The sequence below is a fragment of the Dendrobates tinctorius genome, unplaced genomic scaffold (assembly GCF_039654945.1).
Source record: "Dendrobates tinctorius isolate UK_male_01 unplaced genomic scaffold, ASM3965494v1 ptg000211l, whole genome shotgun sequence".
Classification (NCBI taxonomy): domain Eukaryota; kingdom Metazoa; phylum Chordata; class Amphibia; order Anura; family Dendrobatidae; genus Dendrobates; species Dendrobates tinctorius.
The window spans coordinates 17570529-17597120 of record NW_027361878.1 but is presented as its reverse complement, the minus strand read 5'-3'; the positions used below and the strand labels follow the sequence as shown (position 1 = coordinate 17597120).

Below are 26592 nucleotides of genomic sequence, written 5' to 3'. Positions count from 1 at the left end.
CTTCTGCTCAGACATACACTCCCTGAGACAGAAGTTATGTCGATTATCCATGTTATGTAAATAAAAGCTTATAACCTGACATTAAATTCATCCATTGGTTGCATAAATTATTCTTTTGAAAGCTGAAACCCTCTGAAATGTGGTTTAGGTTAAGAAAATAAATTGCCATCAGTGCAGAAATATTGATCATTTAATGGACACAGAATGGTCAGATTTTGGCAAGACAAAAGTTTTGTCGCCTGGTCATATAATGCACCCAATCCTAGTTTACATCCTCACCTGTGCTCAGTAAATGATCGGTTAATTAGTAGGTGTATATAAAAAGAAACCCAGCACCCCAGATCTTCACTTGAGCTGCAACTTAAGCTCTGACAACATGCCAAAAATCCACCCTGCGACCAAAGCCTGGAGTATCAAGAGGCTGAAGACCAGATCCACTGCAGAGGTGGATGGCACCTTTAATGTGTCTCAGCGTCAAGTACAAATAATTAAAAAAAGATTTGAAGAGACTGGAGATGTGTTTGACAAGCCCAGGTCCGGCAGACCCCATAAGACAGCTGCTCAGGAGGAACATTTGTTGGTTAAAAAATCCAAAACAAGCCCCTCTTCCACTGCAGCAGAACTCCAACAGGCCTGGTCACCTCAAGTCCCTGTGTCAACTAGAACAGTTTGTAGGATTCTGTCTCGAAATGGCCTCCATGGTCGAATCAGTGCCCAGAAGCCAGCACTAAACAAAAGGCAAATTAATAACCGTGTGGCATTTGCAAAGTCCCACAGCCTGCTAAACAGATGGATGCTGTAAAAGTGGCAGAAGGTGGATTTCTCTGATGAATCTTCAGTAGAATTACACCACAACCGCCGCAAATACTGCAGGAGACCTACTGGAGCCCGTATGGATCCAAAATACACCCAGAAAACACTTAAATTTGGTGGTGGAAAGATCATGGTCTGGGGTTACATTCAGTAAGGGGGTGTGCAAAACATTTGCAAGGAGGAAGGCAATACCAATAGTCTAAAATATCAAGAAGTATTAGCTACCTCTTATATTCCAAATCATAAAAGGGGTCAAATTCTGTAGCAGGATGGTGCTCCATCTCATACGTCCATCTCTACAACAAAATTCCTCCAGGCAAAAAAGATCAAGGTGCTCAAGGACAGGCCAGCCCAGTCACCAGACATGAATATCATTGAGCATGTTTGGGGTAGGATGAAAGAGGAAGCTTGGAAGACAAAACCAAAGAATCTAGATGAACTCTGGGAGGCATGTAAGACTGCATTCTTTGCTATTCCTGATGACTTCATTAATAAATTGTATGAATCATTGTTGAACAGCATGGATGCAGTCCTTCAAGCTCATGGAAGTCACACAAAATATTAAATATGACTCTAATAACACCACAACTTCATTCACCAATGTTATGCAACATACAGTATATTTGTATTGTAAGTTAATTATTTAAAAATATGTGTAATTAACTTGCGCTGAATTAATGTACCCAGGTTCACTAAAAGAATACAATGATGTCAACAAATCCAATAATAAACAAAAAGGGGGGTTGGATTACCTTGAATAGTGCTTGGATAACATAAAAAGAAGTAGTCCTGGAGAGGGATCTTAGTAGTGAGGTAAATGAAGGGTCCTTTCCAAAGAGGGTCGATAGCCTGACAGTGGCTGTTATCTCAGATGAAAAAAAGTCTAATCTCCATGTGTACCTCTGTTCCGGCCGGTGACTAGCGTGCAACTAGAGAGAGGTGACGGCAGACTGTATGAATTACGGACGCCGCGTTCAGGAGCAGGCCTGCAAGGTCCAGAAACGCTGTAGGACCTTGCGTGACATCACAGTCACGTGATGTGTCACGTGACCGGCAGAGAAGCGCTAAGGAGCGCTGTGGGGGCCAGAAACAGCCTAATTTCCTTCGTGTTTTGGAATTCTCGGATTCCTTCTTCAGGGATGACCGCAGGGAGTAGGAATAGCCCTTATATAGCTTGCTGATATATGAAAAAATCATGTGGTGGTGGATGTATAGCAGTATCCTGAGACTATTCACCTTGTCATTGAGTATATTGCCTTTCATTTGGATGCCAAAACTGCAGAGCCGCACTCCACATATAACAGCCATATATGTGGACATCATTTATGTCATGATAGAGGCAGAGGAGACACAAAGGTCAGAGCAGAGGAGTGGCCAGGGCCGCCATTAGGGCATTACAACCCCTACAGCTGTATGGGGCACAGTGAGGCCCTTCTGCTCACTGGGCCTCATTGTACAATGAAGTTCTGTGCGCAGCGAACACCTTGGTGGTAGGAGCTTTCTCAGAGCTCCACGGCTGATTAACCTGGACAGCTGCGCAGCTACCGGTCCCTCTGCCCTCTAAATTTCTGGTCAGGTGACGGCACATACACGATGATGTCATTGCGTACGTGCTCTCCTGTACGAGGACACCAGAAATGGAACTGCGCCAGCAGGGGATTGTCAGTGAGGTAAGTATGAAATTTTTTTTTTTTATGATATGAATTAAATGGGTGGGGGGTGAAGTGGAGGAAGACTGCAAATGTTAGAGGGGAGTCTGCAAATGATGAAGAGGGGGGACTGTGAAAGATGAAGTGAGTGGGGGGACTGCAAATGATGAAGTGAGGGAGGGGACAGGGGACTGCACATGATGAAGTGGGGACAAGGGGGGACTGCAAATGATGAAGTGGGGTAAAGGGGACTGCAACTGAAGTGTGGGGGAATGGGGACTGCAAATGATGAAGTGAGGAAGGGGACCGGGGACTGCACATGATGAAGTGGGGAGAAGGGGGGACTGCAAATGATGAAGTGGGGGAAAGGAAACTGCAAATTATCAAGTGTGAGGGAGTGGGAACTGCAAATGATGAAGTGAGGAAGGGGACGGGGGCCTGCATACGATGAAGTGGGGGATGGGGGACTGCACATGATGAAGTGTGGGTGAAGGGGACTGCAAATGGTGAAGTGTGGGGGAGTGGGAACTGCAAATGATGAAGTGAGGGAGGGTACTACACATGATGAATTGGGGGGGAGGGGGAATGCAAATGATGAAGTGGGAGGGCTGCAAATGATGAAGTGAATGGAGAGGGGAACTGTAAATGATGAAATGAGGAGGGAAGGGGACTGCAAATGATGAAGTGAGGGAGGAGAGGGGCACTGCAAATGATGAAGTGATGGAGGGAAAGGGACTACACATGATGAAGTGAGTGGGGACTGCAAATAATGAACTGAGTGGAGTGGAGGGGAACTGCACATGATGAAGTGAGGGGGAAGGGGACTGCACATGATGAAGTGAGTGGTGGAGGGGACAGCAAATGATGTGGGTCGCCCTCCCAGGGCTGCGGGGTACTCGGTACCGGGTCGGTGTCAGGGGAATGTGTCACAGCATTGGTGACCCGGACCGTGGCCCTGGGCGCCCAAGTCAATGGCGGAAAGTACGTGTAGTTAATAGTTCGTGACGCTACCTGTGGTGTTCGGCAAGGGAGGTGTTAAGCCAACGCTGCAGACAGATCCTCTGGGACACATGGTAAGATGCAGCAGTGATGGTACAGCCCTCCACAGGCAGGGGTGGTGTCCCAGGGCAGTGTAGTTGTAATGATTGTGGAGAGGCGCAGGCAGTGTAAAGGATGGTACCCAGATGTAGTGGTGCTGAGCGGGTTGGCGCAAGAATGAATGGAGGACACCGAAGCTTGCAGTTCCAAAGCTTTACTCACAGTCTGGGGTACACAAGGGTGCCTGCCTCCGGGCTGTGTCCTCCGGGTCAGAGACTCAGCCAACCTCCAGGCCAGATGGAAAGCTCCTCTCCAACACTCCGCCAACATGTACCTTTCCTGAACGACTCCACTATTGCGCCTTAAGGTGTGAAGCTCTCCAGTACCGTGCTACTCTGGAGTTCCTCCTGTCAGATGTTCCTAAGAATTCTACTCGTATGGCAGACAGCTGTAGCCTCTCTAGGGGACTCCCTTCTCCGGAGTAATGGCTCTTTAATCAGTTGCTGTTGTGCCCCGAGTCTTAGTTGGGAGTAGTGCATTTACAGCCAACTACTCCACCGGTGTCTGCTGCAGAACCATAAGTGTCCATACAACCTCGGGGACTGGGCCCCTGCCTTGCGCTGAGAACCTATAGGCAGGGTTCCTCTTCCAACCCACGTCTCCTTTCTGTTCTCCTACTCCTTCTTTCCGCACTGATCCTTTTCTCTCTTATGGAAGCTTAGGTTGCAGTTCTACGTCTTTCTCCTTCTGTTCCTTTCCCGTGCCAGCTGGCTCAGATCACTGAGGCAGCTGCAGCACTCCTTCTTCTCAGACCCGTCCTCAGACTCTCCTGACAGACTGTCCTTCTCCCGCCTGACCTCCCGTCAGAATGACCTGTCATCCTACACTTTCCCACTCTTTTATATATCTCAACTCCACCCACCTCCCCGAACATCCAGTGTTCCAAGCAGGGAACCACCAGAGGTGCTCTGCTACTCTCTAAGCACTGAGCGGCAATGTGGTTGTGCAGAACTACCCTGTTGTGTGGGGTGCAAGTGTTGGAGTGTGGAAAGGAGCTCCCACCTTACCTGGATGGTGGGGCACTACACCTTAGGAGAAGGTGCAGTACCTCTGTGGCGAGTGAGCCTCAGGGGCGCCACAGATGAAATGAGTGGTTGGAGGGGGACTGCCTGCAAATGGTAAAGTGAGTGGGGGGAGGGGGACTGCACATGATGAATTGTGGCGGGACTACAAATGATGAAGTGAGGGGGGTGGGGCAACCATCACCGCAATGCAGGGGATAATGTAGCATGATTAATACACTCGCGCTGACCCTACTAAAAAATAAGGGACATGGATATTAGTGTCTCTTGCTGCATAAGGCATCTAGGCGAAGGAAAACTATTTCTTTTGACACTCCCGTACATTATAAATATCGGCTTGACTGAGCATTCCTGCATATCACGATTTGAGGGTGGTGTAACGGGGACAGCAAATGATGAATTAAGGGTGAGGGAAGGGGCACTGCAAATGATGACTTGAGGGTGAGGGACACGGGACTGCAAATGATGAATCAAAGGTGAGGGGTAGGGAGAGAAAGTGATAAATTGAAGGTCGGAGTGGGGAGAGCAAATGATGACTTGGGGAGAGCAGATAATGATGAATTTTGAGGGTGGGGGGAGTAAATGATGATATATTGAGACATGGGGATAGGGACAGTAAATGATGAATTGAGGGTGGGGGACAACAAATGATGATGAATTGGGGTGAGGCAGCAAATAATGATAACTTGAAGTTGGAGGAGAGTAAATGATGTATTGAATGTGGGGGAGAGAAGTCGATAATGAGTCAGAGGGCGGGGGTGAGAAAGAGAGAAGACATGACCTAATGAATTTGGGCAGAAGGGGCATGTAAATATAATGAATCGGGGGAGGGGAAGGTACATAGTGGGGGCCGGTGAGGATGCACTGATTGGTATTGAATTGGGGGAAAGAGTACAGGGGCTAATGTTATGAATGAGTCACCATAGGAGGCAAAACAGAAATGCTAGCTAAGCTCAGAAAACCAGAGAAGTTGGCAGCTATCGGATTGCAGACCCCTGAACCTATCAACAACAACAAGCAGTAGCCGCGGGGGGTTCCTACGATGCCCTAGAGACAGAAAGGGAAATCTAAACTGCCCCAGAGCAGACCCCAAAGCAATAGGCAGCCCCCAACATATAATGACGGTGAAGCAAGAAGAAAAAACACTCACACAGATAGAAAGATAGACTGAGCAAATGATGGGGCCCAAGCTAACTAGATAGGACAGGATAGGAAGGCTGCTGTCTGCAATCCGCGAAAAACCCTATCAAAATAAGAGCCAACAGACTGACAGGGAAAAAGGCCCTGAAGATGCTAGGCTTCAAAAAGACTATGTCAGTACTCAGGTATTTTCTGAAGACAGAGCAAACCGACAAAAAGGAATTCAGCTCACCCCAGCAGGGAATGGCAGAATCCAGAAAAGTAAGGCAAACTAAAACCAAAACACAAATGCAAAAAGTCAAAGCAGAAAACTTAGCTTTTGAGGAGCAGGAATCAGACTGGTCTCCTAGAATTCCACAGAGAGATCACCAGCGAGGCAGAAGGGCGTTGGCTGCCTTATATCCAGTCAGAGATCCCCGTCGCCCATTCATCCTCTCCCAGCTCAGGTGCTTGGTAATTAGCCTCACTACCTTCCTTCACCAGAAGAGGGAGTTCATCAGACCTCAATGGTGAAGGGGAAAATGAACTCATAACAGTACCTCCCCCTTGAGGAGGGGTCACCGAACCCTCATCCACGCCACCAGGGCGATCAGGGTGAGCCCGATGAAAGGCACGCACCAATCTTTTGGCATGAATATCAGAGGCAGAGACCCAGGAATTATCCTCCTGACCATAACCCTTCCACTTAACCAAATACTGGAGTCTCTGTCTAGCCAGACGGTAATACAGTATCTTCTCTACCTCATATTCCATGTTACCTTCAACCAATACAGGGTCCGGAGGTGCCACCCCAGGAACTACTGGTTCAACAAACCTCTTCAACAAGGACTTATGAAACACATTATGGATTTTAAATGTGACAGGAAGAGCCAACCGAAAAGAGATCGGATTAATGATCTCCAAAATCTTGTAAGGCCCAATAAATCTAGGCTTAAACTTAGGAGAAGCTACCTTCATAGTGATATTTTTTGATGATAACCAAACCATATCACCCACCTTAAACTGGGGACCAACGGTCCTATGTCGGTTGGAAAACCGCTGGGCCTTTTCCTGGGAGAGAGATAACTTATCCACCACTTGGTCCCAGATCTGGTGCATTCTCTCCACCACAGTGTCAACACCTGGGCAGGCAGAAGGCTCCACCTGCCCTGAAGAAAATCGAGGATGAAACCCAAAGTTACAAAAAAAGGTGACATCAAAGTGGCAGAACTAGCTCTATTATTTAAAGCAAATTCGGCCAAGGGCAAAAATGAAACCCAATCATCCTGATCAGCGGAAATAAAACATCTCCAATACGACTCCAAGGTCTGGTTTGTTCTCTCCGTCTGCCCATTGGTCTGAGGGTGAAATGCAGAGGAGAAGGACAACTGAATTACCAGCTTGGAACAGAATGTCCTCCAAAATCTAGACACAAACTGAACTCCTCTGTCAGATACAATGTTCTCAGGAATCCCGTGCAAGCGAACCACCTGTTGCAAAAACAGGGGCACCAACTCAGAGGAAGATGGCAACTTAGGGTGTGGTACAAGATGAACCATCTTAGAGAACCTATCACAAATCACCCAAATAACAGTCATTCTCTGAGAGACAGGCATATCAGAGATGAAATCCATTGAAATATGGGTCCATGGCCTCCTGGGGACTGGCAAAGGCATCAACAACCCACTAGAGCGAGAACAAGGTTTAGACCGGGAGCAAGTCCCACAGGACTGTACAAAATTCCTGACATCACGAGACAAGGCAGGCCACCAAAAAGACCAACTCACCAGATCTCTAGTACCAAAAATACCTGGATGACCAGCCAATGCAGAGCAATGAACTTCAGACATCACTCTCTACTTCCACTGGTCAGGAACATACAACTTTCCACTGGGACAACGCTCAGGTTTGTCCTCCTGGAACTCTTCCAGAGCACGTCTCAAATCGGGTGAGATGGCAGAAAGAACTACCCCTTCGCCTAAGATGGTAGCAGGCTTGGTCACCACAGGAGAATCAGCAAAGAAGCTCCTAGAAAGAGCGTCAGCCTTGACATTCTTAGTGCCAGGAAGAAAAGAGACCACAAAATCAAAACGTGTAAAAAACAAGGCCCATCTAGCCTGTCTAGGGTTCAAGCGTTTGGCCGACTCCAGGTAAATCAAATTCTTGTGGTCAGTGAGGACCACGACTTGATGTTTAGCTCCCTCCAACCAATGTCTCCACTCCTCAAATGCCCATTTCATGGCCAACAGTTCCCGATTCCCCACATCATAGTTACGTTCAGATGGGGAGAACTTTCGGGAAAAGAAAGCACAGGGATTCATTTTAGATGTTACAGGATCCTTTTGGGACAAAACAGCTCCTGCACCAATCTCAGAAGCGTCCACCTCTACCTGGAACGGGTGTGAGACATCAGGTTGCCGCAAAACCGGGGCAGAAGTGAATCTTCGCTTCAGCTCCTGAAAGGAAGAAACAGCCTCCGGAGACCAATTCAACACATCAACACCCTTCTTAGTCAGATCAGTCAATGGCTTGGCAATACTAGAAAATTTTGCTATAAATTTCCAATAAAAATTAGCAAAACCCAAAAACTTCTGAAGGGCCTTCAAAGAAGTTGGCTGAACCCAATCATAAATGGCCTGTACCTTGGCCGGATCCATTTCAATAGTTGACAGAGACAAAATAAATCCCAAAAATGAAATCCTCTGTACCCCAAAAAGGCATTTCGATCCTTTGACATACAGGGAATTCTCCCTCAAGATCCGGAACACCGTCCGAACATGTTCCACATGAGAATCCCAATCCTTGGAGAAGATCAAAATATCATCCAGATAGATAATCAAAAATTTATCCACAAAGTCTCGGAAAATGTCGTTCATGAAGCACTGGAAGACAGAAGGGGCATTAGTGAGCCCAAAAGGCATCACCAGGTACTCAAAATGTCCCTCTGGAGTATTAAACGCCGTCTTCCATTCATCCCCATGCTTAATGCGGATAAGATTATACTCCCCCCTGAGGTCAAGCTTGGTAAACCAGCAAGCACCTTTAACTCTGGAGAATAGATCCGAAATCAGGGGTATCGGATACTGATATTTAATAGTAATTTTGTTGAGGGCACGATAATCAATACAAGGCCTTAATGAACCATCCTTTTTGGCCACAAAAAAAACCCCAGCACCTAATGGTGAAGAGGATGGTCTAATATGACCCTTCTCCAACGCCTCCTTAATATAGGATCGCATAGCCTCGTGCTCGGGTAGAGATAAATTGAAGAGCCGACCCTTGGGAAATTTACACCCCGGGCTCAGTTCAATTGCACAGTCATAACTCCTATGAGGAGGCAAAGAAGCAGACTCATTCTCACTAAATACATCATAAAAGTCCGCCAAATAGTCAGGAACATCATGCGACTGAGGAGAGGTGGAAAAAACCGGAGCCTCACTAAGGGCACCCCGACAACCCCAACTCACCACAGACACAGATTTCCAGTCCAAAACTGAATTATGAATTTGCAACCAGGGAAACCCCAGAACAATGGTATCATGCAAATTATGCAACACCTAAAATCTGCAATTTTCTTGATGGTTTGGGGCGATCCGCATTACCACCTGGGTCCAAAACTGAGGCATATTTTTCGCCAAAGGAGTAGCATCAATCCCCCTCAAAGGGATAGGCGTCTGCAGAGGTGTCATAGGAAATCCACAACGTTTAGCAAAATCCAAGTCCATTAGGTTCAGGGCTGCTCCCGAATCCACAAAAGCCTTGGCGGAAAATGTGGACAGGGAGCAGATCAGAGTAATTGCCAGAAGAAACTTAGGTTGAACACCACCCACAGAAAACGTGTGTACAAAACATTTCTCTAGTTTAGGACAGACAGAAATAATATGCGAGGCATCTCCACAAAAAAAAACACAGCTTATTACGCTTTCTGAACTCCTGATGTTGCTCCCTGGACAAAACTCTATCACATTGCATAGGTTCAGACACTTGTTCAACAGGTGGCCACACCTCTCGTGCAGTCCTGCATTCACGTAAACGCCGATCAACCTGAATGGCTAATGACATAGAATCGTCCAGACCAGAGGGAACAGGAAATCCCACCATAGTATCTTTTACGGCTTCTGACAAACCCTTCCGAAAGAGAGCTGCCAAGGCATTATCATTCCAGGCAGTAAGGACCGCCCACTTTTGGAATTTTTGACAGTACAATTCTGCAGAATCTCGACCCTGGCTCAATGCCAATGGGGTCTTTTCAGCCTGATCAATAGCATTAGGTTCGTCATACAACAACCCCAAGGCTTGAAAAAATGCATTCACATTAGTCAGACTAGGATCATCAGGTTTCAAAGAAAACGCCCAATCCTGGGGATCGCCACGCAGCAAAGAGATGACAATTTTAACCTGATGCGCGGAGCTCCCTGACGAGTTAGGCTTACAATTATTTTTGAAATTCAAAAATTTAGACCGATCCCCAAAAAACACATCAGGAGTAGGGATCTTTGGTTCAGCAGCATGTGAATGAGCAAGGTAGGCGGAAATTCCCTGCACTTCCGCAGCGAGCTGCTCCACACGATCAGACAATTGCTTTATCTCCATTGAGAGAAAAAAAATTCCCCCTACGGCCTCAGAGATATAGAGGAAAAAATATACACACTTTTTTTTTTTTAAATTCTTTCCTGCTATTGAGTACCCTAGGATCTGCGTAAGGCTGGTGATTCTGTTATGAATGAGTCACCGTAGGAGGCAAAAACAGAAATGCTAGCTAAGTCCAGAAAACCAGAGAAGTTGGCAGCTATCAGATTGCAGACCCCTGAACCTATCAACAACAACTAGCAGTAGCCGTGGGGGGTTCCTACGATGCCCTAGACCCCTCGATCACAGCCAGAGAACTGCCTAGCCTAAAGACAGAAAGGGAAATCTAAACTGCTCCAGAGCAGACCCCAAAGCAATAGGCAGCCCCCAACATATGATGACGGTGAAGCAAGAAGAAAAAACACTCACACAGATAGAAAGAGACTGAGCAAATGATGGGGCCCAAGCTAACTAGATAGGACAGGATAGGAAGGCTGCTGTCTGCAATCCACGAAAAACCCTATCAAAATAAGAGCCAACAGACTGACAGGGAAAAAGGCCCTGAAGACGCTAGGCTTCAAAAAGACTATGTCAGTACTCAGGTATTTTCTGAAGACAGAGCAAACCGACAAAGAGGAATTCAGCTCACCCCAGCAGGGAATGGCAGAATCCAGAAAAGCAAGGCAAACTAAAACCAAAACACAAATGCAAAAAGGAAAAGCAGAAAACTTAGCTTTTGAGGAGCAGGAGTCAGACTGGTCTCCTAGAATTCCACAGAGAAATCACCAGCGAGGCAGAAGGGCGTCGGCTGCCTTATATCCAGTCAGAGATCCCTGTCGCCCAGTCATCCTCTCCCAGCTCAGGTGCTTGGTAATCAGCCTCACTACCTTCCTTCACCAGAAGAGGGAGTTCATCAGACCTCAATGGTGAAGGGGAAAATGAACTCATAACAGGCTAATTAATTTATAAATTTATTAGGTGTGTGAAAATGGCTATTTATAGTTGGTGGGGGTGCAGTGGTTGCAATTTATATTTGGAATGGTGGGTTGTATAATAATTATGTATTAATTATGGGTGCACGTCTGTATTCAGCTGTGTAGTGTAGAAGGGAAAAAGTGGGGAATGTGCTCTGGAAATTGTACTTTAGATAACTGTGTTATTTTATGTAGAAATGAGACCTGGCTGGAAGAAGGGACGGCGGTCTGCTCTGGATGAAGAAGAAAAGAATGATGAAGGACTTCAACTAGAGACATCACTGGTAAGTCAGTGTGTTACCTGTAAACTGACACTATATATATTTTATATTACATACAGAGCTCCTGTGTGTGATGTCACTGGTGATCACTGTATTACCTGTACACTATACATTGTATACAGAGCTCCTGTGTATAATGTCACTGATGATCACTGTATTACCTGTACACTATACATTGTATACAGAGCTCCTGTGTATATTGTCACTGGTGATCACTGTATTATGTGTACACTGACATAATATATAGAGCTCCTGTGTATAATGTCACTGGTGATCACTGTATTACATGTACACTGACACTATATACAAATCTCCTGGGTATAATATCACTGGTGATCACAGTATTACATGTACACTGACAGTATATACAGAGCTTCTGTATATAATGGCACTTAGTATTGTTTTTTTTATTAACGATCAGTATTGTAGTATTCGGTCACTATGTAGTGGTAATATGTGGTCTGGTCATGGTGTGGCGGTATTTGTTCCTTGCATGTGGTATTATTCGGTTACTATGTGATGGTAATATGTGGTCTGGTCATGGCCTGGTGGTATTTTTCCCTTGTATGTGGTATTATTTGGTCACTGGTATTTTAATATGTGGTCTGGTCAAGGTGTGGCGGTATTTGTGCCTTGTATGTGGTGTTAATTCGGTCAATATGTGGTGGTAATATGTGGTCCGGCCTGGTGTGGCTGTATTTGTTTTTTGTATCTGGTAGTAATATGTGGTCTTGTCATGGTGTGGCTGTATTTGTCCCTTGTATGTGGTATTATTCGGTCACTATGTGGTGTAATATATGGTTTAGTCATGGTATGGCGGTATTTGTCCCTTGTACATTGTATTATTTGGTCACTATGTGGTGGTAATATGTGGTCTGGTCATGGTGTGGTAGTATTTTTTCCTTAAATGTGGTATTATTTAGTCACTATGTGGTGTAATATGTGGTATTGTTACGGTGTGACAGCATTTGTCCCTTGTATGTGGCATTATTTGGTCACTATGTGGTAGTAATGTGTAGTCCGGCCATGGTCTGGTGGTATTTGTCCCTTCTATGTGGTATTATTTGGTCACTATGTGGTGGTAATATGTGGTCTGGTCAAGGTGTGGCAGTATTTATCCCCTGTATGTAGTATTATTGGTCATATTAAAAAATGTATGTGACTCATTCCCTTAATGAAAAATAAAGAAAAATATACCTAAAAAGAGTTTTAAGAAATGTTTAATAAATTAGTGAACTCCCCGTTATCTTTCTCTACAGAGAAACTACTAGCTTGATTACAGAGTCTTACATGAGAGATGGTTATTGGTTCTGACATGAGGCAAAGAACTTGATAGTTTGAACTTTCCCACAAGAGGCAACAGTTTAAGTAAACTAAGGTAGTAGACTAATGGGAGGTACAATGGTGAGCTGACATTTGCGGCACCGTACTGATACTTGCTACACTTTGCTGATAGTTGCAGTTGGAAATCTGTTGGACAGTCTCTATCCCACACACTCACAGTGTTTGTCACAAGCTCACTGCAAGTAGATAAGTATGATTCCTCCAAAAATAATACCAATTTTAATTGACTAATCCAATTGGAGTATGGAGTATAAAACATAACATTTAATAATGATATTAAGATAAACAATTACCATAATAAGATTTAATTAAGTCTAGATTAAAACACTCAAATGTGCCAGACCAGTCACTATAAATATAGTGGTGCATCTGTTGTGCATCACTAAAATCTGAATAGTAAGTGACCGTATAGAACCTGATGGAAGATAGTGCGAAACGCGAGTCGGGTGTGGTAGGTGACTGGACAACCGGATCTTAAAAGGTAATATGTTATGATTGAGTCACCGTAGGAGGCAAAAATAGAAATGCTAGCTAAGTCCAGAAAACCAGAGAAGTTGGCAGCTATCGGATTGCAGACCCCTGAACCTATCAACACAACTAGCAGTAGCCGTGGGGGGCTCCTACGATGCCCTAGGCCCCTCGATCACAGCCGGAGGACTACATAGCCTAAAGACAGAAAGGGAAATCTAAACTGCCCCAGAGCAGACCCCAAAGCAAAAGGCAGCCCCCCACATATAATGACGGTGAAGCAAGAAGAAAGAACAAAACACAGACAGAAAGATAGACTGAGCAAAGATGGGGCCCAAGCTAGCTTAGATAGGAAAGGACAGGAAGGCTGCTGTCTGCAATCCGTGAAAAAACCCTATGAAAATAAGAGCCAACAAACTGACAGTAAAAAAGGCCCTGAAGACGCTAGGCTTCAAAAAAGGCTATGTCAGTACTCAGGAATATTCTGAAGACAGAGCAACAGGCAAAAGGAGATTCAGCTCACCCCAGCAGGGAATGGCAGAATCCAGAAAAGCAAGGAAAACAAAACACTAATGCAAAAAGGCAATGCAGAAATCTTAGCTTTAGATGAGCAGGAATCAGACTGGTTTCCTAGAAGTCCACAGAGAAATCACCCGCAGGCCAGAAGGGCGTCGGCAGCCTTATATCCAGTCGTTAACTCCACTCAGCCAGTCATCATCATCAGCCCCAGGTGTTTGACAATCAGGCTCACTACCTTTCTTCACCAGAAGAGGGAGTTCCTCGGGCCTCAGTAGTGAAGGGGAAAATGAACTCACAACAGTAATATTACTATTTTGTATGCACATTATGTTATTTATTATGTAGTTTCTATGTTAATGCAGCTACCTACTAAGGCTATATGACTACTTGAGTCTATGTATCTTATATTCACTTTACAATTTAGAGGGAACTTTTACAGACTTTTATATCCAATGTTGTGTATATTTATTGCACTCCTTTGTTTGTATATGTTTATTAGTAACCACTTGGTCTATACAATATTTATGCTAATATTGGTCAATTACAGTTTTCGCCAAAAGTATTGACACCCCTGCAATTTTGTCAGATAATACTCAGTTTCTTCTTGAAAATGATAGCAAACACAAATTCTTTGTTATTATTATCTTCATTTAATTTGTCTTAAATGAAAAAACACAAAAAGAATTGTCCTAAAGCCAAATTGGATATAATTCCACACCAAACATAAAAAAGAGGGTGGACAAAAGTATTGGCACTGTTCGAAAAATCATGTGATGCTTCTCTAATTTGTGTAATTAACAGCACCTGTAACTTACCTGTGGAACCTAACAGGTGTTGGCAATAACTAAATCACACTTGCAGCCAGTTGACATGGATTAAAGTTGACTCAACCTCTGTCCTGTGTCCTTGTGTGTACCACATTGAGCATGGAGAAAAGAAAGAAGACCAAAGAACTGTCTGAGGACTTGAGAAACCAAATTGTGAGGAAGCATGAGCAATCTCAAGGCTACAAGTCCATCTCCAAAGACCTGAATGTTCCTGTGTCTACCGTGTGCAGTGTCATCAAGAAGTTTAAAGCCCATGGCACTGTGGATAACCTCCCTAGATGTGGACGGAAAAGAAAAATTGACAAGAGATTTCAACGCAAGATTGTGCGGATGTTGGATAAAGAACCTTGACTAACATCCAAACAAGTTCAAGCTGCCCTGCAGTCCGAGGGTACAACAGTGTCATCCCGTACTATCCGTTGACATCTGAATGAAAAGGGACTGTATGGTAGAAGACCCAGGAAGACCCCACTTCTTACCCCGAGACATAAAAAAGCCAGGCTGGAGTTTGCCAAAACTTACCTGAAAAAGCCTAAAACGTTTTGGAAGAATGTTCTCTGGTCAGATGAGACAAAAGTAGAGCTTTTTGGGCAAAGGCATCAACATAGAGTTTACAGGAGAAAAAAAGAGGCATTCAAAGAAAAAAACACGGTCCCTACAGTCAAACATGGCGGAGGTTCCCTGATGTTTTGGGGTTACTTTGCTGCCTCTGGCACTGGACTGCTTGACGTGTGCATGGCATTATGAAGTCTGAAGACTACCAACAAATTTTGCTGCATAATGTAGGGCCCAGTGTGAGAAAGCTGGGTCTCCCTCAGAGGTCGTGGGTCTTCCAGCAGGACAATGACCCAAAACACACTTCAAAAAGCACTAGAAATTGGTTTGAGAGAAAGCACTGGAGACTTTTAAGGTGGCCAGCAATGAGTCCAGACCTGAATCCCATAGAACACCTGTGGAGAGATCTAAAAATGGCAGTTTGGAGAAGGCACCCTTCTCCAAACTGGCAGTTTGTCAAAGAAGAATGGTCAAAAATTCCAGCAGAGCATTGTAAGAAACTCATTGATGGTTACCGGAAGCGGTTGGTTGCAGTTATTTTGGCTAAAGGTTGTGCAACCAAGTATTAGGCTGAGGGTGCAAATACTTTTGTGTGGCCCATTTTTGGCGTTTTGTGTGAAATGATCAATGTTTTGCTTTTTGCTTCATTCTCTTTTGTGTTTTTTCATTTAAGACAAATTAAATGAAGATAATAATACCAAAGAATTTGTGATTGCAATCATTTTCAGGAAGAAACTGAGTATTATCTGACAAAATTGCAGGGGTGTCAATACTTTTGGCCACAACTGTAGATAATTATATACATACAAGACAACATGTACTCAGATTATTCTGGTACTTTATGTAGATTATCCTCCCATATATCTCCTTGAAGGCATATGTTGCAACATTCCATTGAGATTATTTTGTCATCGTATCCGTTTTTTTTTAATATAACCCTTTTAGATATATGCAACATTTTATATATTTATATATGCACCAACATTGCCTTAGAACCATGCGTGATTGGCAAACTCTGGTGATATCTTGACCTATTGTACCTTGAGTTATATGCAAACTTATGTTGGTTTCCAGGTACACCCACCTTTGTTCATCTGTGGTGTTTTACTGTTTTTAGCATTCCTTGATTTTATTTGTGACTATTTAGATAAAGCTTGTTTTTTTCCTAAGCTTGATTTCTTTTTGGTGACAACATTACAGAATAACACATAACTTAGTTACCAAAATGACTGAGGGCCCTACACACAAGCTTACTATCTGTGAGATGATTATCTATTGTATAGTTATGAGAGACATTCTTTTGGCATCATGACAAAGTGATGAACCTAATGCATTCACTTACATCACTGTGCAGTCTGTGCATCAACCTCAAATTAATATCAGCCAGATGGACGAAGTTGAATATGCCATGTCTCCTATCTATAGAAAGCTAAACTCATGATGGGAAATATAGCATTAATATCTCAAACCTGGGACCTCCAGGGGTGCAGGTATCCTTAAGATTGGGGAATCCCAGAATTTTTCTGATCCAGTGCCGCATCCCATTGACCAGCCCAATCTGAGGTCACCAATGGGAGGTATATGGTAGTGGCTCTTATCTGATAAAAGCAGATTTTGAATTATTGTCATTGATCAGTGCTGGAAGATACAGCTTGCTGAAGTATTGTCCTATTTTCCTATTCAGAGTGCGTCCATCCATAAAAGATTTCTACCATTCCTTTAACCACGGATTTAGTACTTTTCCTTGTTATCCCATTTTATTTAATGTAATTGTATATACTATATTGTTTTCTTCCCTTTTGTAACATCTTTTGTATATTTTCATAAACATAAATGTTTAAAATGTAATACCTTTGTTCCTTTTGGTCTATAAACCGCATCCCTGAAGCCTCATGAGGCCATACATTACTCGTAATGGGTGTCCAATCAGCCAATCAGCCCGTATAAACGATTGTTGGAGGCAGCTATTTTTTCATGGGTTATTGTGGAGCTTGTCGGTGACCATACCGGAGCATACAGTTGTGGCCAAATGTATTGACACCCCTGCAATTCTGTCAGATAATACTCAGTTTCTTCCTGAAAATGATTGCAAACACAAATTCTTTGGTATTATTATCTTCATTTAATTTGTCTTAAATGAAAAAAAAAAACACAAAAAGAATTGTCCTAACCCCAAATTGGATATAATTCCACACCAAACATAAAAAAGAGGGTGGACAAAAGTATTGGCACTGTTCGAAAAATCATGTGATACTTCTCTAATTTGTGTAATTAACAGCACCTGTAACTTACCTGTGGCACCTAACAGGTGTTGGCAATAACTAAGTCACTCTTGCAGCCAGTTGACCCACGTCATCTGGCTGCAAGTGTGATTTAGTTATTGCCAACACCTGTTAGGTGCCACAGGTAAGTTACAGGTGCTGTTAATTACACAAAAGGACACAGGACAGAGGTTGAGTCAACTTTAATCCATATTAAAGTTGACTCAACCTCTGTCCTGTGTCCTTGTGTGTATCACATTGAGCATGGAGAAAAGAAAGAAGACCAAAGAACTGTCTGAGGACTTGAGAAACCAAATTGTGAGGAAGCATGAGCAATCTCAAGGCTACAAGTCTATCTCCAAAGACCTGAATGTTCCTGTGTCTACCGTGCGCAGTGTCATCAAGAAGTTTAAAGCTCATGGCACTGTGGCTAACCTCCCTAGATGTCGACGGAAAAGAAAAATTGACAAGAGATTTCAACGCAAGATTGTGCGGATGTGGGATAAAGAACCTCGACTAACATCCAAACAAGTTCAAGCTGCCCTGCAGTCCGAGGGTACAACAGTGTCAACCCGTACTATCCGTCGGCTTCTGAATGAAAAGGGACTGTATGGTAGGAGACCCAGGAAGACCCCACTTCTTACCCCGAGACATAAAAAAGCCAGGCTGGAGTTTGCCAAAACTTACCTGAAAAAGCCTAAAACGTTTTGGAAGAATGTTCTCTGGTCAGATGAGACAAAAGTAGAGCTTTTTGGGCAAAGGCATCAACATAGAGTTTACAGGAGAAAAAAAGAGGCATTCAAAGAAAAAAACACAGTCCCTACAGTCAAACATTGCGGAGGTTCCCTGATGTTTTGGGGTTGCTTTGCTGCCTCTGGCACTGGACTGCTTGACCGTGTGCATAGCATTATGAAGTCAGAAGACTACCAACAAATTTTGCAGCATAATGTAGGGCACAGTGTGAGAAAGCTGGGTCTCCCTCAGAGGTCATGGGTCTTCCAGCAGGACAATGACCCAAAACACACTTCAAAAAGCACTAGAAAATGGTTTGAGAGAAAGCACTGGAGACTTCTAAGGTGGCCAGCAATGAGTCCAGACCTGAATCCCATAGAACACCTGTGGAGAGATCTAAAAATGACAGTTTGGAGAAGGCACCCTTCAAATATCAGGGACCTGGAGCAGTTTGCCAAAGAAGAATGGTCTAAAATTCCAGCAGAGCATTGTAAGAAACTCATTGATGGTTACCGGAAGTGGTTGGTCACAGTTATTTTGGCTAAAGGTTGTGCAACCAAGTATGAGGCTGAGGGTGCCAATACTTTTGTGTGGCCCATTTTTGGAGTTTTGTGTGAAATGATCAATGTTTTGCTTTTTGCTTCATTCTCTTTTGTGTTTTTTCATTTAAGACAAATTAAATGAAGATAATAATACCAAAGAATTTGTGTTTGCAATCATTTTCAGGAAGAAACTGAGTATTATCTGACAGAATTGCAGGGGTGTCAATACTTTTGGCCACAACTGTACATATATATATTCCATGAATTGAAATTGGATGTGTATATGCTATATGTTCATTTTGAAGTGCCCAATAACCTGGCTAATAGCAAAAGCAGCCGTCACCTCGTCCGTCAATCCTCAGTCAAGTGCTTAACTGTCCTGGTGACTGGATGCAGCGGAGTGCTGGTTAGTGACAAAATTGGTGGCAGCGCTCATATCTCTGCGAGATCCCCTGGCTGTTCCCTGATATTGGGTATCCCAGTGGTTGGACATGAAACCACTGGTGGAGAGAGACAGAAGCAGGCCCCTGTATAAGAACAGTATATGGGCCCCTTGCAGAGTAATAGATTATCATAAAGCCCAATTCTGCTTGCTCTGGAGGTGTAGCTGGGACCCCGTTTGTCTCTCGGGACCCTGTACGGTCGCACAGGCTGCGTCAATTATATGACTACCCCTGTCTGTAACAATCAGCAAATTAGCACCTACCCAACAGATTGGTAATATCTACAGTGTATGCAGTATATACAGTATTTAGCAGCTCCTGCTCTCTGACTGGAGTCTCTGTTTTTCCGCTTTTCTCAGTCAAGAATTTTAATTAGTTTTCATGCTGTTTCAGACCTGCTGGTAAATCCACCTGACCGCATGTAACAGAAAAATTAAAGTGGTTGCAGCTTTTGGCTGTGTTTCATATGAATATATAATATTTTGGGTTATGAGAGATAATGTATATCTATTTACAATTCAACATCAAACATAACACCATGAAAATCCCAATATATATTAATATCCAAATAAACTATATAGAAAGCAGTCCAAATCAGTTTAACTCCAGCATTGCAATCTACCCTCAAGTCCACAGTGTTCAATGATAGTAGTTCTCTACTACAATTTAATAAGGGACTAGTTGATTATTCTTGGTTAAAGGGATTGTCCACTACTTGTACAACCCCTTCTTAAATAAAACAGGGCTCCACTGAAAATAAAAAATAGTTTAATCACCTCCTGGACTGGTGCTGTTCCATCAACATTGGCATTTGTGTGATATTGCTATGTCACATCAGCACTGCAGCCAATCGAGCGGGCTAATGACATCAGACACTGTGGCACAGGCTTCCCTATAATGCCTTGAAGCTCTCACATCACATGGTCTAGCACCTGCATTCAGGGTAGATGTTCACAGGGTCTTTAAAAGATGAGGTCAGGAAAAACAGCACCAATTTAGGATTTTACAGCCTATTGATAGGAGTTCAGAGCGCACAAAGGGATAGAAAAAAGGCTTAAATCTGCAGTACAGAAGTGCATTGAAAATGGAAGTGGTAGTGTCACAAAGTGCTTTTTTCTGTAAGCGCAAACCAAGTTCCTACATCTAGGGAAGCTCTTGTCTATCTCTGTCCCCCGGATTACTCCTGAAGGTGAAGACGTTGGCTACAGGTGATTTTCTATGCTCCTATATCAACCCTTATCTGTCCTCTCTCCTACCCAGGGAGGTGGAAAGCCGAAGTGTATAGGATAACACTAACCAGACAAACAAGGGAAGACAGACAGGGATAAATGAAAATAACAATCATACAAAACTCAAACAACAGAGTGGGACACAGGAGAGTTAAAGGAAGGAGAAACCAAATAGGAGAGGATGAGGATGTGAACACAAACAAAACTCCAAGCAACAATCTCCCGAACAAATCTCCAAATGCCAAATCCAACCACAACCTACATCTCCAACTCCAAACCAGGCAATAAGAGCTAACACTGGCAATTCCTAAGTGCCACAGGCGAGCATATATAGCAGACGAGAGTGTTCAACACTGTACAGCTGAGATAATCCAAGTAGGAAAGCTTCAGGGGCTACAAATGAACAGATTATCCCTTGCACTGCCAGCAAGGAAAGCATCTGCACCATTTAATAATATGGTGAAGTAATTCCAATCAGTGCAGGAGTTCGTGAAACCAGATGCCACAATCTTCTGGCCCTTCTCTGTCACGGTTCCCCTGTGAAAGGTAGTCTGAGTCTGTGTATGCTAATCCAAAGGTTCAAGGTGCTGTATCTGCTCAGTCAGTGTGACTGTGAATTGACTGATCTGTGATATACTGTAGTAATAGCACCTTACTAACAGATTTTTTTTAATCTTCACACATTGCAAACAAGGAGGGCTGTTTAACATCCTATTGCAGGGCTGATTCTGCCATGAGGTGAGTTGAGAATCTCAGCTAATTCCACAACCTTACTGTCACACAGAATTTTACAGCTTTACTGTACTGCTGGTGGGAAGTGTGTATTTATTTCTTGAGGGTATACAAATATGAAACTGCCCCCAAAACAGGGCTCATTTTTTGCATGGCTTGTTGATAAAAAGCACAAAAGTCTTACTTTGAAAACAAGCTTTTTTTCTGCTCCCTAAGAGAAAAGATAATTTTTTGATCATGTGATAAAAAACTTTTGTTATTGCAGAATAATTTTGAGAATAGCAAACCTGTTGCTAATCCTAAAAAAAGAACAAAATAAAGAAAAAACCCTCAAAATACGTTTTTATTCATGCTGTGCAAGTGCACAAAAGTGCCCCAAATAAAGGTAGAGACGTAGGAACGACTCACAAAGACTGAGAAAAAAAGTTGGAACTGAGTCCAAAGCTACATTGAAATAACAACTTTTATTGTGAAAGACAATAGAGGAGCAAGACAAGTAAAGGCATTAATGAATCAGATGAAGAAACACCATCATTGTCACCGAATACAAGAAGCACCCTGAGCAGTGGGGTTAGTGGTAAATGAGGGTAAATAAGATGAATTCCCTCATAATGGGCAAGCAAAGTTTGTATAAAAGAACATAATGAGCCTTCCAAACCCCCTTTCAATAACCATAACCTGGGAATATAATCCTCATAAGTAATGGAGTGGGGTGGAGGGAACAAAGTAAATAGTCTATTGCACTTAGCCCAAATAAGTAAAACATACCCATCATTGCTACCACCAGCAGCTTGCTGACCAGGAGAGCCCCAACGCACGTTTCGCAGTATAATCACTTCCTCGCCAGCAAGGATTTGTGTGGTATCGTTAAAAGAGACAAACTGTGTTGTGTGAACTGTGGTCTGAGAAGACCGGTAAATCGGACATGGGGAAATCCCGAAAGGGGGCAGTAGCCCAAATCGGGGTGGTAGCCCAAAAGAGGGTGGAGTCCCAGAAGTGGGCAGAGACCCAAATTGGGGTGGTAACCCAAAAAGAAGTGGAGTCCCAGAGGGGGGCGGTGACCCAAATTGGGGTGGTAACCCAAAAAGGGGTGGAGTCCCGGGAGGGAGCAGTGACCCAAATTGGGGTGGTTCAGGAAATGGAAGCACTGATTGACTCAGTGGGTATGTCTGGAGTACCGCAATGTATGTGTATGTCTTTGGAGGAATGTTGACTGGTCTCCCTGAGGTCAGTGTTTGTTTCGTGATGTTGGTCTACTAGGCATTGCTCCCACCTAGCCAGAATCCTACTCCACACTGATGAGGGGCAACACCCCAAAACAGCTGTCTGTGGATGGATACCTGGCCTTGGTATTTCCCTTGTCATATCTGTAAACTCGTAAAGAGCTGGATATTGACTTAAAGGGCCACTTAATATGGTGGTTTCCGAAAGGAGCCACTCCATGGCTGGGTCCTTCCCCGGAGGAAGATCTGGCTAGTCCCGTGTTTGAGACTCTTAAATGAGGCTCTATGGACTTTATTTGCATATTTTTATTTCCCAGGGAGCAATGCACCTAGGATTTCACTGATTGAGTGCCTTTGCCGGCTGCTGCAGTGTTTTCTTTGACTGGTCTCCCCGAGGTCAGTGATTTTTTCGTGATGTTGGTCTACTAGGCATTGCTCCCACCTAGCCAGAATCCTACTCCACACTGATGAGGGGAAACACCCCGAAACAGCTGTCTGTGGATGGATACCTGGCCTTGGTATTTCCCTTGTCATATCCGTAAACTCGTAAAGAGCTGGATATTGATTTAAAGGGCCACTTAATATGGTGGTAATGGTGGTTTCTGAAAGGAGCCACTCCTTGGCTGGGTCCTTCCCTGGAGGAAGATCTGGCTAGTCCCGTGTTTGACACTCTTAAATGAGGCTCTGTGGACTTTATTTGCATATTTGTATTTCCAAGGGAGCAATGCGCCTAGGATTTCACTGATTGAGCGCCTTTGCCGGCTGCCGCAGTGTTTTCTTTGACTGGTCTCCCTGAGGTCAGTGATTGTTTCGTGATGTTGGTCTACTAGGCATTGCTCCCACCTAGCCAGAATTCTACTCCACACTGATGAGGGGCAACGCCCTGAAACAGCTGTCTGTGGATGGATACCTGGCCTTGGTATTTCCCTTGTCATATCTGTAAACTCGTAAAGAGCTGGATATTGTCTTATAGGGCCACTTAATATGGTGGTTTCCGAAAGGAGCCACTCCTTGGCTGGGTCCTTCCCTGGAGGAAGATCTGGCTAGTCCCGTGTTTGAGACTCATAAATGAGGCTCCATGGACTTTATTTGCATACTAGCTGAAGAGCCCGGCAGTGCCCGGGCATAGTAACTAACTGTGGTTAGTTATAGCAAATTATAATTATCCTCCATCCCATAGTCCTGTGCCCATATACCCATCATACATATCCACGATCCCATAGGCCTGTGCCCATATACCCATCATACATATCCTCCTTCCCATAGCCGAGTGCCCATATACCCATCACACATCCTCCATCCCATAGTCCCATGCCCATATACCCATCACACATCCTCCATTCCATAGTCTCATGCCCATATACCCATCATACATATTCGACATCCCATAGTCGAGTGCCCATATACCCATCACACATCCTTCATCTCATAGTCCCATGCCCATATACCCATCATACATATCCTCCATCCCATAGTCCCGTGCGCATATACCCATCATACATACCCACCATCCCATAGTCCCGTGCCCATATACCCATCATACATATCCTCCATCCCATAGTCCAGTGCCCATATACCCATCACACATCTTCCATCCCATAGTCCCGTGCCCATATACCCATCATACATATCCTCCATCCCATAGTCCAGTGCCCATATACCCATCACACATCCTCCATCCCATAGACCCGTGCCCATATACCCATCACACATCCTCCATCCCATAGTCAACCATTATGACATCATAATGAGCGACGGGGCTTGATACGCACACACTGTTTCCCCAGTATGTAGATAGGGGCATTATGACATCATGAGGGGCGGGGCTTGACGCGCACACACTTTTTCCCCAGTATGTAGATAGGGGCAAAATTGTTTGGTGAATTGGAACGTGCGGGGTTAAAATTTTGCCTCACAACATAGCTTAGGACGCTCTCGGGGTCCAGATGTGTGACTGTGCCAAATTTTGTGGCTGTAGCTGCGACGGTGCGGATGCCTATCCCGGACATACACATACACACAGACACACACACACATACACTGTGTTCCAAATTATTATGCAAAACATATTTCCTCATATTTTCTCTACATTACCTATATGAATTGCAGTCATTGTTATTTTCCAGTCATCTAATATTCTAGTATAATTGCAATGTTTTTGAACAAACTGCCTATGAAAACAGTATATTCTTAAAAATAAGAAACACTCAAAATGCATGTTCCAAATTATTATGCACAGCAGAGTTTTCAACCTTTTTATTTTTATTTTGAACAAAAAATTGGTCAATTGTGAAATTATAAGCATTATCAGCTTATTACAAAATGAAATCAAACAGTTTTCAAGTCAAAACTTTATTCTAGGTGATGTTACATTTGCACATAGGACCCCTTGTTCGAAAGAAGCTTCTGAACTCTCTCGTCCATTGAATTTGTCAGTTTTTGGATGGTTTGTGCTTCAGTTGTTTTGCATGTGGACAGAATCCCCTCCCAGAGCTGTTGCTTAGATGTGAACTGCCTCTTGCCATCATAGACACTCCTTTTGATGATGCTCCAGAGGTTCTCAATGGGGTTGAAGTCAGGGGAAGATGGTGGCCACACCATAAGTTTGTCCTCTTTTATGCCCATAGCAGCCAGAGATGCAGATGTGTTATTTGCAGCATGAGACGGTGCATTATCATGCATGAAAATGATCTTGCTGTGGAAAGCACGGTTCTTCCTCTTGAACCATGGCAGGAAGTGCTGTTTTAGAAACTCCACATAGATTATGGAGTTCATCTTTACCCCTTCAGGGATCCTAAAGGGGCCGACAATCAACACCTTTGCCGGCTGCCGCAGTGTTTTCTTTGACTGGTCTCCCTGACGTCAGTGATTGTTTCGTGATGTTGGTCTACTAGGCATTGCTCCCACCTAGCCAGAATCCTACTCCACACTGATGAGGGGAAACACCCCGAAACAGCTGTCTGTGGATGGATACCTGGCCTTGGTATTTCCCTTGTCATATCTGTAAACTCGTAAAGAGCTGGATATTGACTTAAAGGGCCACTTAATATGGTGGTAATGGTGGTTTCTGAAAGGAGCCACTCCTTGGCTGGGTCCTTCCCTGGAGAAAGATCTGGCTAGTCCGGTGTTTGAGACTCTTAAATGAGGCTCCATGGACTTTATTTGCATATTGGGAGGAATGTGGGATATCCTTTCTGGGTAGTAATGATGGGCCACAGGTGTGTACCGTGATACTGTACCAGGAAGGAGTCCCTGGTAGGCTGGGCTTAAAGAGTCAGGTGACTCTGACAGGAACTCCGCTCGTTTTATCACTGACCGAGAAAAACGTCAGAGTTCGCTGCGACCACGGGGTCATTGTGAATCATAGGGTGGACAGAGTCATGATTGAGATGACAAAGGGGGAGTGCCAAGGGGGTAGTATGCCACCAAACTTAGTGTATACCTTTGATAGGTGCCGGGACTTTGTCATGTTTGATGATGTGGGGCTAGCAGACGCAGAGACGCTGACACCTCCTATAGTGAACAGGCCAGACGTAGGGGCGACCGGAGAAAGAATTGCGTCAGACGAATTTACTGACCTGTCATCACCTGAAGGGTACCACAGTGTGAATGAGAATGGTGGGGTAAACAAAAATAGTGGAGTTGACACACGGATAGAGAGTGTCTTGGGGGTTCACTGTTGTGAGTTCATTTTCCCCTTCGTCACTGAGGTCTGGTGAACTCCCTATTCTGGTAAAGGAAGGTAATGAGCCTGATTATCAGGCACCTGAGCCTAATGAGGATGACTGGCTGAGTGGAGTCACGGACTGGATATAAGGCTGCCGACGCCCTTCTGCCCTGCGAGTGATTTCTCTGTGGACTTCTAGGACACCAGTCTGATTCCTGCTCCTCTAAAGCTAAGTGTTCTGTTTTGCCTGTTAGCATTTGTGTTTTGTTTTTTGTTTTCCTTGCTTTTCTGTATTCTGCCATTCCCTGCTGGGGTGAGCTGAATCTCCTTTTGCCTGTAGCTCTGTCTTCAGAATATTCCTGAGTACTGACATAGCTTTTTTGAAACCTAGCGTCTTCAGGGCCTTTTTCACTGTCAGTCTGTTGGCTCTTATTTTCATAGGGTTTTTCATGGATTGCAGACAGCAGCCTTCCTGTCCTTTTCTATCTAGTTAGCTTGGGCCCCGTCTTTGCTCAGTCTATCTTT

The 26592-nt window shown here is 44.1% G+C and overlaps 1 protein-coding gene across 5 annotated transcripts in view; it reads left to right on the top strand.

Moving 5' to 3' along the window:
* The window catches only part of LOC141058320 (solute carrier family 22 member 6-A-like), a 151106-nt gene that overhangs the window by 4896 nt on the left and 119618 nt on the right, over nucleotides 1–26592 (top strand). For 2 of the 5 annotated variants that reach the window (XM_073554529.1, XM_073554528.1), the window contains one exon: nucleotides 11440–11528. The exons of the other annotated variants lie outside the window; for them this stretch is intronic. In XM_073554529.1, coding sequence (XP_073410630.1) covers nucleotides 11442–11528 — 87 coding nt within the window. In that variant the 5' untranslated portion in view covers nucleotides 11440–11441. Of the gene's footprint in view, nucleotides 1–11439; nucleotides 11529–26592 lie in introns of those variants that run through there. 5 annotated transcript variants of the gene reach the window in all.